This window comes from Amia ocellicauda, chromosome 23, assembly GCF_036373705.1.
Source record: "Amia ocellicauda isolate fAmiCal2 chromosome 23, fAmiCal2.hap1, whole genome shotgun sequence".
Classification (NCBI taxonomy): domain Eukaryota; kingdom Metazoa; phylum Chordata; class Actinopteri; order Amiiformes; family Amiidae; genus Amia; species Amia ocellicauda.
Window position 1 is genome coordinate 2,638,729 of NC_089872.1, and position 16,078 is coordinate 2,654,806.

General features: G+C 38.6%; 2 protein-coding genes across 2 annotated transcripts in view; one reads left to right on the top strand and one right to left on the bottom strand.

The window, feature by feature from the left end:
- The window catches only part of sos1 (son of sevenless homolog 1 (Drosophila)), a 94,614-nt gene extending 85,551 nt beyond the window's left edge, over positions 1 to 9,063 (bottom strand). The window contains exon 1 of the mRNA XM_066696506.1: positions 8,202 to 9,063. Within this exon, the coding sequence (XP_066552603.1) occupies positions 8,202 to 8,288 (87 nt within the window). The 5' untranslated portion in view covers positions 8,289 to 9,063. The remainder of the gene's footprint in view (positions 1 to 8,201) is intronic.
- Positions 9,064 to 10,229: 1,166 nt separating this feature from the next.
- On the top strand, positions 10,230 to 16,078 carry LOC136718815 (retinol dehydrogenase 13). Its single transcript, XM_066696566.1, has 7 exons — positions 10,230 to 10,420; positions 11,798 to 11,916; positions 12,618 to 12,773; positions 13,712 to 13,816; positions 13,955 to 14,167; positions 14,526 to 14,627; positions 15,508 to 16,078. The coding sequence occupies exons 1-7, from the start codon at positions 10,356 to 10,358 to the stop codon at positions 15,723 to 15,725; spliced, it is 978 nt and encodes a 325-aa protein (XP_066552663.1). The 5' UTR covers positions 10,230 to 10,355; the 3' UTR covers positions 15,726 to 16,078.

Genomic DNA, 16,078 nt, shown 5'->3' on the forward strand with positions numbered 1-16,078 from the left:
CAGGTCTGGACATTGGACTGGCCATGACAGTGTCTTGATCTGGTGGTCCTCCATCCACACCTCGATTGACCTGGCTGTGTGGCACGGAGCATTGTCCTGCTGGAAAAAACAATCCTCAGAGTTGGGGAACATTGTCAGAGCAGATGGAAGCAAGTTTTCTTCCAGGACAACCTTGTACGTGGCTTGATTCATGCCTCCTTCACAAAGACAAATCTGCCTGATTCCAGCCTTGCTGAAGCACCCCCAGATCATCACCGATCCTCCACCAAATTTCACAGTGGGTGCGAGACACTGTGGCTTGTAGTCCTCTCCAGGTCTCAGTCTAACCATTAGACGACCAGGTGTTGGGCAAAGCTGAACATTGGACTCATCAGAGAAGATGACCTTACTCCAGTCCTCACGGTACAATCCTTATGGTCTTCTGCAAACATCAGCCTGGCTCTTCTTTGCTTCTCATTGATGAAGGGCTTTTTTCTAGCTTTGCACGACTTCAGCCCTGCCCCTAGGAACTGGTTCCGAACAGTCCTCGCCATTCACTTCTCTCCAGCTGCCATTTGCCATTCTTTTTGTAGATCACTTGATGTCATCCTACGGTTGTTGAGGGACATTCGAATGAGTTGGCGGTCATCCCGGTCAGTGGAGAGTCGTTTTCACCCTCTGCGAGTCTGTAGCTTTGTTGTCCCCAATGTCTGCTGCTTGACCTTGTTCTTATGAACAAGGTCTTGAAATTTTAAGAATGGAAGCAACCTAACACTCACTGTATCCCTGCTATCCAGCTGGTCCTATTGCAAGAGGATAGTGATGACCACCGCAGTGGTTTTTAGACTTTTCCTCATTAAATAAGATTTAGTTCAGGACAGGTGATCACCTAATCAGTAGCTCATTCAGTAGAATGAGGTGTGCCTGTGATGGAATTCAATAGACACAGGAATGGAATGGCTGCCATACATGTAGAGATACTGATTTAAGAAAAATTTGAAGTGGTCTTAAATTTTTCCAGAGCTGTATATACATGTTAATTAATTTACCTCAAATTGGTGTACACAGTCACTTTAAATGTAAGGTAGTACAAATAAATGTACCCTGTAGGAATGAGGTATAATCTCCATTTGCATCTTGACACAATACACCTTATCATCTATGAGGTTGTGAAGTTCTTTACAATTATATCAAATGATTCCTAAGTGCTTACAAACTTCACATGCATAATGCATGGCAAGGTCCATTTTCGAATGGTCTGAGGGACATAGTTTATTAAAACATGAGTGGTGTGCATCTATGTAAGCATGCCAACAGAAAGCAAAACATAGAAAGGCCTATCCTGTAAACAAAACCTACCTGAGACCCTCTTTGCTGCTGATGCGCACTGTGTTAAGGTTTGTGAAATAAGGAGGGAAAACAGCACCTTTTAGCAGATATTGCACACTTTCAATACTTGGCCTTTACAGGCAAAAGCACAGATTACTGTTTGTTTTATTGGGACATTCAGTATCTCCAAATAAATTAAACCAAGGTGGCCAAAATGCTTGACAGTGCAACATGTTTCTTCCCCATTTAACATTCATACAAATCATTTTAACAGTTTTTAACATAAGCCAAATGCTTTCAATAGGAGGTATTTTTTCATGTTCATTTTATGGGGGATTTAAAAAACAACCACTATTAGACCTTAAGAAATGACCAAACTTAAGCTGTGTGCCACTAATCATTTTATGGTTCGAGACACAGACCCATAGTGACCTCAAGCATCTTTCAGTAACTGACATAACTGGGCAGTACAAATTGTTATCAATAGTCTAATTTTTATAACTTGAAATATTTAGCAGATGAGTAAGAACTGTTCAAACATTTTAGCCTCACAACTTTGTGCTGTGACACGACAGTTACATCAGAGCAAGAGTCAGAAGAGAAAGACAACACTTTGATATAGGGCTGCAACGATTAGTCAACTTATTCGAATAGTAAAATACATCAACTTCTATTTCAGCCGTCGAATAATCATTTAGCTACGTTGCCTCTATCTTAACCATTCTTATTAATATCGAAACTGTAGGAGTATTTATAAGAGAAAAAGAATGATAACTGAATGGTGCTTTGTGGAGTGTGTGAATCAGAATTAGCTTTCCAAAAGAGCATGTCCAACAAGCTTGAGCTTGAGAAACTAAACGCATGGTAAGTTTTTGCAACATTGCTTGTAATAGCGCAACTGTGGTGTTAAATAAGAAATTGTGCTGACGAAAGTGTTGCAATTACTTTATCCACTCACGTTGTTTAGAGCCTCCATGTACCTGTGCGCGTCTAGAAGTCTTCTGTCTATTGTGGAAATCCATTCAACTTTTACAAGTATATAAATACAGTTTTATATTATTGCTAGTTTTATTATTAGTTGTACTTGTTTAGTTTTTAGCAAGAGCTATACAGTGCTGTGACGAGATACGTTCAGAAAACAGTGCTGAATAGAAGGCAATGAAGCAGCGTTTGAAGCAGCAGACCAATCACAATGCTGCGCAGAGCCCTGTAGCGCATTTCTATCCCATCCTTCCAAGCTTATTGTATTGAACATTTCAAGACATTGCACAGAATAAGCCACTGATGGCACAGGTTTTGATAGAGATTGAGTTTTAATTGATAATAACTGTTCATTGTTTATTATAGTGTTTCAGTTTATTATACCAATTTGCGTTTCAGTGTATTATTTTCAAATGAGTTCCAGTGTATTGCATATTATTAGTGTTTCAGTGTATTGTTTAATATTTTTAATTTTAGTGTAGTGCTTTTATTACAAGTTTGTTATTTATTATAAAGTATAATATAAAAATGCATTTGCATTGTTTTCTTTGTTCAAACATAAGAAAACAACCTAGTACTTATCTCTTTACTAAACATGAATATGTGGTACACATGAGCATAAAGGGGTAATGAAAAACACAATTTGGTAATTTATTTTGTATTTCAATCATTACATATTTACATTTAAAAGCAATTTCAGGCATTAAATCATTATCATTATTTTCAAAATGTGGTACCTGGGAAGGGTTGGAGTTGAAGTGGTTAAGTGTAATGTATGTATGTAATGTTTGGCGAACTCGAGAATAGGAAGCCATGTTGGCACCAGGACCCCATAAGAATGCATTGATAATGTATTGTGATTATTCAAATAATCGGTCGATTTATGTATAGAATAAACAATTATCATAATAATTGATAGCTGCAGCCCTACTTTGATATGGTCCGTACTGAGAAAGCCTGCGATGTGTCAAAGCTAAAGTAGACTCAATTTCACTTCATGTTTCTTGTAACACCTATTTTAAACTAAAATGCAAAATGCATTCACAGCATCAACCACACTTCCATTTCTGTACAGAGTACAAAAAGCACAGGGTTGAAGGGGGAGTGGACTGTCCATGAATTAACTGCCCAACACAGACCACTGTATTCTCTCAAAATCACACTGGGATAGAATTAAGACTCCTATTTAACAGTGCTTCATTTCAGGTTTTCATACAAAAACAAAAAGCAAACATATTGCATCTCAACATATCTGTCCTTGTAAATTGACCCCAGAATAAGCTGATCAACCAGAAATATCCATCTGTGCTGGCTCATAAACATTGTATAGGACTTGGGAACAGTAGCATTCTTTGCCATAAAAAGACCTAATGCAAAAAAAAAAAAAAAATTATTAACCCTTAAAGAGAAGGAATAAATGCATATTATATACCCAGAAATATATATACAAAAATGTGTGTTCTGTTATTAATTTAAGAAGAGAACCCCACAGAAATCCCAGAGAATTGTGGTTAAATGGGAGAGGCAGTACAGGGCTCAGAAAAAGTGTAACATTCTCCCTGCGGTGTAGGATGTGCCCTAGAGTTTGGACACCATACTTTCCAGTCCAGAAAATGCCCATTGGGGTGGTTAGTAGGGATGAGAATTTGAAATGGGTTATTCCTCAAGTGCTCACAGTTTTCAGACCTTGAACCTAACTAACCCTGATGCGACCTAACTCCGGACAAGATTACTCTACATAAGCTCCAAAAATACTGCCACACGCTTATAAAAGCCACCATCAAATAACAGCTTCTGAATAGTAGGCTACTTAATAGAAATTGTGATATAGGTTAACAGGTGCTGAACACATTAAATGGTTTCTCAATTCATCAAAATAACAAATTACCTTTGCTTACTTGCAGGGTCACCAAATTATGGAATATTGTTTTCCAAAAATGTACATTTATAAATGTAAGCATGCACCCGTCCTTTCAGAAGAACGGTTTCCTATGAGTACCGACAGTGTCATAGGAAGTGACCTTGTGACCTCTAGTGTAGAGATGACAATTGTTTAAAATATTAGATTTTCCTTACAATTTCCTTAAACTTCAATAATTTATATAAAAAGGTTTTTCCCCACCACCCACACTAAGGGTCTATATAATTAGAAGGATTAGTCAGCATTAAAAGTCACAAGGTCTAGCCTGTTCTATGATGTATTCAACATTTTCAAGAAGAGTAAGTTTTGAATTCAAATTTTAGAAATACAAACAAATCACAGTCAATCTTTGGGAAGTCAGATAGGGGTGCACTGATTAACTACATTTTCGGTAATCTGCTTTTTTTGGTCATTGTAGCTGATAATGTTTATCGATATTTAAGCCGTTTGCCACATATATATAAAAAAAAAGAGTGCAGTTTGTTTTTTTAATGTCCAACAATAACATCAGAACAGCTGATTGCGGTATGTGCTGCAAACATTTCATATAGTGGCAACAGTGGTAAAGATTTCAATACAACAAATTGAGTAGATCACCTCAAGACATGCCACCGCCCCATCCCCGATATCAATATCGGTTACAAAAGATCTCAAAGATGTCTAAACTGCAGGATTGCCCAAAACACATGGTTAATTGATCAGAATGGCATGTTTTGCAAATATTTACAAATGTATGGTTTATCGGTGATGTATAAAACCTGCTGGAGACTCACTAGGATGATGGGCTGGAAGAGTCCAATTGATTAGTAGGCAACTCCCAATTTGAGGTTATAAAAAGGTGTTCATAGCAACCTTTTGTTTTTTAAATATATCTTTTCATGTATTGCATAATCTTTAAAATGTTGCTCAATGTGACAGCTTTGCTAGGTAAAGCAATAAACAATTTAAAATGTTTTCTAATCTCTCTGTTTGTCCTAGAGAAAAGAAGCAGTTTTATTTTTCTGTCAAAATCCACAGCGATTGTTTTTCAATGTAGAATTAGAAGTGCGAGCCTCTCTCACAGCATTCTAAAAGTGCGTGTTTACTGAAGTTGGTTAGCTTTCACTTTGAGAAAGCCCTAAGCAGTGCACAGCAGTTCAATTTCAGCACATTGCTAATACAGCCAGATTGTTTTCATTTTCACTTCAGGATTCAGAAACTGGCACAAAGTAACAAAACATGTTGCAGCACCTTCCACATCTTTGCAGAGTACCACATTTCTCTAATATGTTTGCATCACTTTTACATTTTTTAGGGGGAGGGGGTTAACTGCTTTTAAATACAGTCTGCCTGTGTTGGCACATACTTTTTTCTTTTTCTTTTCACAAGGCTTCTTGTTTATGTAATGAGTTAGGAGGATTTGGAAACAAGGAAAAAACAAAGATTGAACGCAAAGTTTGATTTTGTTAGGTAGGAAAACTCAATTATCTTCACTTCAACTATACAACACTGTCATCACATTCCAATTTTGTATAGTGCGTCAAAGACATACTGCCAAAAGAAGGGGGGGGGTGTATTTAAAATAAAATAAAAAATGGTATCCTTCTTATATTGTTAACAAACCTTTTGTAACTTTAAACCATTAGTTTACCATTACAGTTTGTTTCATTTGTTCGTTTACAGTTTGTAGATTGGAGATTGTAGACTAATAAAAAATAACTTGGCCTACTACAGTGAAACTCAAGACAGAAAGTAAATCAACTTATTTGGGTCAAAGAAGTGGTGCTCCTGATGTCGAGGTAAACAACTTGTTTTTCATTTCTTTCTTTGTGCAAAATGTTTTCTGGCTGTTCATATCAAATTTAAACAATCTGAACAGTGTTATCCATTCTCTGTGCAGATCTTAAGTCTTTGCAGACACTGAAAAACTCTAAAGACCTGTGAAGTCAACTGAAGTAAAGAATCACAAAAGATTGTCTGAGTCAGTCAAGGACAGCAGTGACAGGTCAATTGACTTGGTTAATGTGTGCTGCAGCCATAATTCCAACTCAGGGTAAGCTGAAAGATGACTCAGCAGGCTCACCTGAAACCCAATAGACCACTTACAGTTCATTGCTGTTTTATTTATTTATTTTGAAATATGGTGGGTCTGATGAAGTTATAAGAAATAAAAATGAAAATTAAAGTAATCTGTCTGTTCTCCGTTAATGTACTTCGAACAGTTACAATATGAGTTTCAGCACACTGCCTCAACTTGCTCACCCCAGGGGCAGTGCAACCTTCATTTATGCCAGTCGTCTCAGCAGGAGCCCACCTTTATATTGGGTGCACAAGAGTCATTCTCTCTTATTAACAGTAAACATAATGCCAAATCAAATAAAAACCTAAAATTATGTTGGAATCTTATTTAAAACAAAACAAAACAAAACTGAGGCAATACACTAAATCTATACTTTGTTTCTGTTCCCTAAACTGTTGAGTACAACCTAAAGTCCAAATGACTCAAATTGACGAATTACAAAGCAGCAAATTACTCATAAAAAACAGAGGATAATTGATCACCCTTGTTTCCAATAGTACATAAGCTACAGTAGCTGCTGTCTCTATTTTAAGACGAGATGTTTCAGGTTAGCGTGCTGTGATGACATTGGGAAATACGTGTTTTGATGTTGCCTAATAAATTGGAACTGCTGTTCTTGTCACATTCAATTGCATAATAAACTGATACTATATTTTTCATTTTAAGGAAGGTCAGAACACTTTGTTACAAAGCAATATAATTAAACTCGCTGCTGATTAAACGCATTGAATTTGCATTTTTTGAATATGCAAGCTATAATTGATTTGTTATTATCAATATTTTGTGTCATATCCAGTTGTCTTGAATATGAACACAACTGTTTCTTACTGTAATGTATTGTTTAAACATGGATGTGAGACGTTCACAATGACTTGCAGTCATATTACGAACATCTGATTTAATTGTAAAATCCCAGTGTGATTACAACAGGAATTTAAATGACATACAAGGCGCGCCGGGTCTGGAATCCGAATTCTGTGCACGCTCACTCTCACTCTCACGGAGCATGCGCACAATGCTACAGCACATTGAAGTTTACACCACCTGTACATAATCAGCCCTAAGCAAACAAACCTAATACCAGTACAGTCTCAGGAATGGACGTTTCTTGGTGTACTGCCTTCATTCGTATGATAAGCATGTCATGTTTATTACATGTTAGAAAACTGTACGTCACTTAGAATTCAAAAACTGAATCAAACGAAGAAGATATTTGAACATACATTATTATTTAGGCTTATTCTGTGCGTATCAGTGTAAAGGTTTGTATTAAGCAATGCTCTGTAATTTCTGTCCTTATACATTTGTTCAGAAACTCAAATTGGCCATCTTAGTAAAAGCTTCTAATAATCAAATGACATGGTAGTACTTCCTATCAAATTCAGATTATCAAGTGATAACAATTGTGCAAATGTACAAATTTCGTGCCACAGAAATAAATACAATCCCTCCAAATTTAAAACAGTGAACTGTTCGTATGTCAGTTGTGGCGAAGGTGCAAGCACAGCAAGCATGCCATCCACAAAAACGCATTTCCTATCTCACCTGACAACAAGGCATGGCCCAGGGCGATACATTTATCAATACTCCTGCCTGTGCTGGCTGGCAAATCTGCTGGGAAAGGGGCTGATTTGGAAAACTATACTGTGGACAATTTTTTTTACTGGTGAAGGGGTCAGGTGAAATGACCCATCTAGACTGGCAACGGCACTGATCTCCCGCAGCACAAGGCTGATTCATACGCGATCTATCAATTCGTTTCAGACATGATTTTGTTTGATCCAACAGTCTGTAAGAAATGATTTGTCATTGCTTAGCAAAAATGCAGGACGTCATGACACCCTTTCATCCCCAAACCATACTGACACAATCCAAGACCCGTGCCGCAATTGCTGGGTTGGTGGTCGATCCCATCCCTCACCTCTGGCTTACCTTATTCAGAGAAGGCACCAGCAGTCCCCGCCATTTCGGCGCATTCTCCTCGCTGAAGAAGTCGTACTGGAGCTGCTGCGTTTGCATGGCTACTGCGCTATTCGGACGCTATCGCCCAGCCAGCGAGCAATGCTTGCTGTCGCTTCTGCCGCTCCTTACATCAAAACGGGAGGAGCAGAAAAGCTCGTCTCAATAGACACACTGGAGATACTGTGGCAGGATGAGCGGTGCGCCGGTCCCTAGAAAAATGTTGCTGCTCCCCACATTTCAAGCTTTCCTCGGTCGCTGAGTTATACAGATGTTGCCCGCTTGCCAGCGCTAGTGGTTACTGCTCACGCCGCCGCCGCCGCTTAGTCAATCTGTACAGCCTCCGCGCTGGACCGGGCTGAGCGAAAAAATAGATTTCAAAAAGAAGAATTATATAGAGCGATCCCTTTTTGTGAAACTGTGTTTATTCTTCTCGTTAAAAGACCCAAGCTGGGCTTTAATATGACACCGCCAATCCCCTTGGAATGCGATGTTTTTTTCAAACGGCTATTTGAAGCAAACCCTCCTTGGTTTGGGGGAAAAAACCCTGTTCTGTACATTATCGCCCATTTTCACCGAATCTTCTCTCCGGGAGGAAGGGAGGGAGGCTCACCTTGTAATCCTCCATGAATCTAACGTTAGGATTTTCATCATTAGACGGGTGTCTCCTTAGCTGCTGGTTTTGAAGGGGGAGGTAACCCGATTCCTCGTACCGAGATCCTTTTAATTTCAGTATCTTTGGCCCAAGTGGTTAATTCAGGCGATTGTTATGGGTCGGCTGCAGTTGTAGCTGGAACAAGGAAGAAGCATGCGCACTGCGCGACTTCTGCGTTTCTGAAGCCCACACCCTCCCCCACACGGCGTGAGAGTGGGGTTGAAAGGGCGCAGGCAGGAGCAATCGAGCATCGAGCGGATGGATTGACGCTACAGCAAGGAGCCGCTCTCTCGAAACAGCTCCACCAACTGTGAAGAAGCCACTACCTCACACTTAGGAGAAACCCAAGGCACCGTTTCTTGGATTTAAAAAAAAAATCCAAGTATCTAAATCGACTTGCATGCTACATAACATACATGCACACTACATATATAACTAATCATCACACTTACATTTTGCAACACATTGCAGAGAACACCATAAGTCGTATGACTTCTATTACAGAAACTTGACTGTACAGGCTAGTACAACTAATTACTCCAACCAAGAACCCAAAACAAGCAATGCATCTGTTCAATATTGATTCATTTGCATTTGTAAGTCTAATTGAAAACAAAACAATCAAAAATAGATAGAAAACAATATTAAGATTTTCAAATCAAGGCAAAAAAAAGTTTTGAAATAGTAACGTTGTGTTGTTAACTTTATCCTATGTGCTAGTATTGTGTATGTTTTATTTTCTTTGTATTTATTTATGGCGTGGTATTTAACATTTATTTTAAATTTTACTGTATAATATTCCAATTATGTTTTGTATATATAGTTGACAAATATTAGCTACATCAAATAGATGGGTGGAAATGTATAGGTCATATCTCTCCTAAGAAAAAAGCCCTTCTTTTTAGTTTACCTTAAAGGTAAGCATAATTCATTACTTTATTTCGTTATTAATTTAGGTTTAGGGTAATTACATTCATAATAGAGTTAATCTTTTTTGTAAGCCTATTTTATTTTATTATTATTATTTTTATTTCTTGGCAGACGTCCTTATCCAGGGCGACTTACAACATAAGTGCAAAAATACAGAGAAGTACAAGGCATCAATCATTACAAATTAGTAATTATTTGTTATTATCTAGTTATTATCTAATAACTAAAGTTTTTATCTTTAGTTATTATCTATAATAAATCTGTAAGAAATCGCCGGGCACGCTGTGTAATGTGGTAATCGTACGATTGTTACGTATTTATCTTTGTACTACAACTCCCATAAGCCCTTGTTTATTGGTCTTGTTTATCAACGTCCCTTTTTCTTATTGGTTGGGGTATGACAAATACGATAAGCAATTGCAGCTTGCAAACGTCAATCATTGCTGTCAACCTTCCACTAGGAAATCAATAGTGCTAGTAGTCCTTGTTTCTCAGTCACAGACACTTTGCAAGTAGCAATCGGTAACTCTCAGAGACAGACTATGAATAAATATATTCTTCCTGTATCTATAGTGGGAACTGTAATTGGTGGCGCTGTTTTGATAAAGTAAGTAATTCAATTTAAACTATGCTGTTTGTGAGTGAGTGAGTGCTTGCATTAATATAGCATGTTTTAGCTACGCGAACGTGTAATGAAAGTAATAAACTAACACATTTCAGATTCGGTAAATTAATAATCGACATTTTTCAAAAATAGGATCTTTGGTAATAATGGTCCCCTGCCTGGCAGCTGTGCTGTGTTTGATCGTCGCATGGTTCTCATTGCTGTTGTTGCAAAACCCACACTCGCATCGCACGGCAGACGTGAGAAATGTGGAGCCGATCACTTGTAGAAATTGAAGATATTGTACACTGCATCCTCGTTCGTGTGAAGATTTACCAGCTTTTCCTTTACTGTTACTATGGTCTTGTGTGTATGCTGGCGGAAGGAATCCGTTTCAATCCCACCTTTGCCAAGGTCACACAACGGAAGCAGATCGTACCAAATATCTTCCTCAAATACCACATTTTCGAGGCGAAAGAGTTTTACACGTAGCCGTCAAAGATGATCAGAACGCAATCATTTATTTTACAATAATAGTTTTAAACATGGTCACTTGTTTTCTGGCCCAATGAATGCATTGCAGGATGTATAGCCAAGTTAGATCGAGGGTAAATGGACACATTCATTGTATTGTACTCTTGCTAAATTGACTGTTTCCTCACGACTGCAGGTTGTATTAACAAAACAATAGCTGTTTACAAAATAAAATGTTTTGAGTTAGTTACCAATATTGAACATTTCCTGTTGATATCATTATCTTCATGACTCTCCCTACTGATCACTATTCCAGCTATCAATCAGACCCAGCTGAGTTGACCCAGCATGGTGGTGCACTGGGTAGGGATGGCTGCACCTGTGTAGAGTTGGCATATTCTCCATGTGGCCATGAGTGATTTCACAAGGGGCTGTAGTTTCCTCCTAAATCCCATAGCCATGCTGCTTAGGTGGATTTGCTTCACTGAATTTCCCTGTAGTTTCCTTGTGTGTGCTGTTCTGAGACGCTGTCCCATCCATGCTGTACCCTGCTTTTCATCCCATATCTGCTGGGTCAGGCACCATCTCTCTGTTCTGGATGATGTTATTGAAAATGGATGGATGATTAAGAGCAGTCTGTACTAATACATTTATTTATAAAAGAATAAGCTGAACCTGACTGCATGAAAATAAATATATAGCAACAATACAAATTTAGCAAGGTTTTATGTTCAGTAGACGCATGCATAACTTTGAATTTAGGGGCCAAGGTTAAAAACCTGTCTTTCTGGGATTATGCATGTCCGGGTAGAAACCAAATGCATTGTCCATGAGAGCTCTTCAAACTATAGGATAGGAAATAATTCACTCTTGATTTTTAAAAGTGATTGTTCTTGTTTTTCATAGAGATTATGTAACTGGAGGCACTTGCCCGAGCAAAGCGAAGATTAAAGGGAAGACAGTGGTTATTACAGGAGCAAACACTGGCATAGGAAAAGAGACTGCACGAGAACTGGCCAGAAGAGGTGAGATATTCTTGTGCTTTCACAGTGTTTTCCCCCAACTGTCTGATATGGAAGGGTACTGTACCCCTTAATTAAAGTCCTGCTGCTCTGGGATTATTTAATCATAATAAGGATGAGAACACATGCCTTAATCACCACTTTTTAAATATTTTATTCAGGAATAGGTAATAAATAGACTTTATTTTTGTAACATTTAGTTTTTAAATGCACAGGTTTCATTGTCATAAAATACAATGTAATACAATTTTCAATCTTACTCGTTAATTATCCCACATATATCAGTGGTTGACAATATACAATTTGTGGGACTAAGACTGGGACTGAGTTTTTTTTTTATATAGAAAACACTAGGTTAGAAAAATCCATTTTGTACTATTGTACAAATTTTAATTCATAAAGTAAGCTGTGTCAGCTGATAGATTTGGCTTCAACAAAATTATCTTCTAACGGGCAATGTTACGCTTCTGTAATAACATTGAATCCTTGGATGAAAGAATTGGCTAATATAAGAGTACAATTGTCTGGTCTGGTCTTTTCAGAGTTTACTCCCAATTAACATGTTTTGGTAATCGGAAAGTATGAAATTAATATGTCTCTGTCATAATGGAAGGTCTTCATTTTCAATATCACTGAGAAGCAGTGCTCCCCACTTCCAGTTTCCTCTCACTATGCTAACTGCTCTCACTACCCTTGCTGGACAGGGGGCCGCATTATAATGGGCTGCCGAGACATGATGAAGTGCGAGGAAGCAGCGAAAGAAATCCGAGGGGACACCTTGAATCGGAATGTCTACGCCAGGCAGATTGACCTGGCTTCCTTGAAATCAATCCGGGAATTTGCAGAGAAGATAATTCAAGGTAGGGATTGATGACCAGATCTATGGTATATTGCACTGCTGACCAAGTCAATGGCATTTATAATCCCACATTTTGATTCTCCGTGCCCCCAAGTACATCCCAATGTCTGTATGCTGCAGGAGCTGTGGCTCGGGAGAGTCTTGCCTCCAAGACGGGGATGGGTAGCTCCAGTCCCTGAGGGCCAGATTCCTGTTTTACATGTACCTTTACATTAGCAACTAATTAATACCTGTATATGATAGGCGTTTTGATGTATTATCCACATAGTTAGCTAAGTAATTAAAAACTGGGGTGGAATGAAAACCAGAGGACACCACGGCCCTTGAGGCTTGGAGTTGCCCATCCCTATTCCATGAGAGGAAAATGCAGCTGCAAGTGTATATATAGTTGTTGTCAAACTTATTCCTTGATTAATCCTATAGAAAATGTAAAGATTCCAACTGATTGAACTGAGATAAGACACGGGTTTGATTTGTATGGATTGAACAAGAAACTAGAACATGCTGAGTTGCTGTTCATGGAGGATTGTGTATACTTTTAATGTTAGGTGACTTTGCTTCTTGTCAGTGAAAGAGCTATAGAGGGACAAAATGTACTATTGTGAAGAGGTTCAAGTCACAGGAACACAAGTTGTTGTTTAACAGTTGTCTGGTATAGTTGAACTATGGATTACTATTCATTATTAAGCACAATTAAAAATATTGTATCATATGAGTCAAGATCTATAAAATACATAAATGACCAGGACATAAAGCAAAACTACATCTTTGCCTGGTGGTGTTACCCAAAACTAAGGCAATTCTCACAAGCTATGGTATAGTTAAAGGTTACTGTGCTCCCAGATTGTAAAAGTGAACTGCAGTGTCCTTTTATCGAATGTAGGTCAGATCTTGCTGCTCTGACTGATGCCTTGAAATCTCATTTCTGTCGGGTTTCAGAAGAGGAGCGTGTGGATATACTGATCAATAATGCAGGAGTAATGAGATGCCCACAATGGAAAACGGAAGACGGATATGAAATGCAGTTTGGTGTTAACCATTTAGGTGAGCTATTCAATGTTTTAAGCGAAATATTAAACTGTGGCCAATACAGCATAGACTTTAATAGAGAACTATGCAGAAGGTTCAGTCATAGAGGAAATAGGAATCCACCCCTCACAGTGCTCTTGTGTTACATTTCAGGGCATTTCTTGCTGACCAACCTCTTGCTGGAAAAGCTGAAGAAATTCGCCCCTAGTCGGATCATAAACCTGTCCTCTTTGGCTCACGTCGTGGGAGACATAGATTTTGACGACCTCCATTGGGAGAAGAAAAAGTATGACACCAAGAGGGCCTACTGCCAGAGCAAGCTTGCCAATGTCCTGTTCACAAAAGAGCTGGCCACACGATTGCAGGGTAAGTCAGGCCATGTCCATTGGAATAAAACTTGTGGGGTGGGATGAAGTAAACCAGTTGACATTACACATTGTTGAGGAGTGGTGTCCAGCTCTTGTTCTGTAGAGCCCCGGTCCAGTTTATTTTATAGGTCACCCTTGAACCACCATGTTCTAAAGACTAGGAATGCACGTTTGTTATTGATCAATCCAATTACTTTCAGAGGTCAACTTAAATCATCAATTTCTTTGAACTCATCTTAGTTATTGATCAACTGAATCAAAAATCTTGACTGAGGGGTATTCGGGGGCTTGATACAGATAGTCAGTAACATGCAAAATTTGCCGAAACACCTGATCAATCTGTTCCCTTTGCACAGGTACTGGAGTGACTGCGAATGCCCTGCACCCTGGTGTTGTAGCCACAGATCTGGGGAGGCACAGTGGGATGCACCAGTCTCAGTTCTCCAGCACAGTGCTAGGTGAGAAAGTCTAATGCCATTTATTATTATTATTATGATTATGTATTTTTTAGCAGACGTCCTTGTCCAGGGCGATTTAATATGCTTTTTTTAAGATTAATTGTACATTGAACAGGAAATATTTGGTCTTCTTCAGCATTCCCAGAACCAAAATTATGGTGATACAGCTAAGGTCTAAAACTGTGTATGAGGTTAGTAAGGGCTGAGTTCCGCCAGTGCTAAAAACAAAAAGTTTTTCACTTTTGCAGATAAAAAATTACTTAGATCTTTTCATCAGACATATTCTGGTGGTAGAAAAAAGAAAACCGCTGATTGCATAAAACATATACTTAAAACTATCTTGTCAGCATCACAGAGCTGTAGCCCTTCAGTGTAACTGAATCAATCTTTCAAAAATGTTCAGTGTCCTGACTACTTCATCACCTAAAGATTTAAGTGGATATAATTTTGGTTACTGAGCCTGGTACTTCAAAGTCCATTGGATGCTTTGGTTAGTATATAGTACTGCATGGCATGCCCCATACTGATCTTTCAAGGTCATCTTTTCATTCCAGCTGAACTCTGAATTACTTAACCGCATCCTAAATCAATTGGACCAATTTAAAATAAATATATTTGCAAGAAATGCATATTTTATTTGAAGATCAAAATGTTGCATATCAGTTTATAAGCACAGTTAACTAGCAGATTCTATACTTCATTCAATTAATAAGCAGCAAGATTGAGAAAATGCTGGGGTCAGGTTTGAAAAGGCCTGGTCTAAAAGATATTGAAAGAGATTGTGATGTAGAAAACAAAATCCACATTTGGTGCCACTCCAAATTACCTACAAGGATGCTGTGCCATTCTCACCTTCCTGTGTTTTTTCCACTCCTTGCAGGCCCGTTGTTCTATTTACTAGTGAAAACACCGACACAGGGGGCACAGCCCAGTGTCTTCCTGGCAGTGGCTGAAGAGCTTGCAGGAGTTACTGGTAAATACTTTGATGTCCTAAAAGAGAAGGAGCCAGCTCCTCAGGCCCAGGATGCTGAAGCCGCCCATCAGCTGTGGCAGGTCAGTGCCAGGCTCGTGGGTTTGGAACAGGCTGGGCCAGCATAGCTTGACACAGCCAATACAAGCCAGTGCAGTCTGTCAGGGCCTGGAGCCCACACCGCCTTGGAACTGAAATAACTTTGCAAGAGGCCAGGACAACTATACCAGGAAAGGAATGCAAACCATTTTTTCATGACCTCCAAATATGTATTGGATTAAACACACCATCCTAACTGTATTTTCTTGTGCCACATTGTGTTTAAATGTGCCTTTAGGTCAGATCAAAGGGGTATTTTAAGACTGAATTCCATACCAGCTGCAAAATATGTAAATAATAAAACATATCTTAAAGAATAGTGTCTTCATTATGAGTACATTGAAAGTCTTTGAAAAATAAAGATACATTTTAAAAAGATTAA

What these genes read in the sequence shown, in the direction of transcription:
- LOC136718815 (XM_066696566.1), top strand. Translation starts at nt 10,356, where the DNA reads ATGAATAAATATATTCTTCCTGTATCTATAGTGGGAACTGTAATTGGT. An exon ending in GGTGGCGCTGTTTTGATAAA is followed by an intron (nt 10,421 to 11,797) that starts GTAAGTAATTCA and finishes TGTTTTTCATAG; the next exon opens with AGATTATGTAACTGGAGGCA. An exon ending in TGCAGAGAAGATAATTCAAG is followed by an intron (nt 12,774 to 13,711) that starts GTAGGGATTGAT and finishes GTCGGGTTTCAG; the next exon opens with AAGAGGAGCGTGTGGATATA.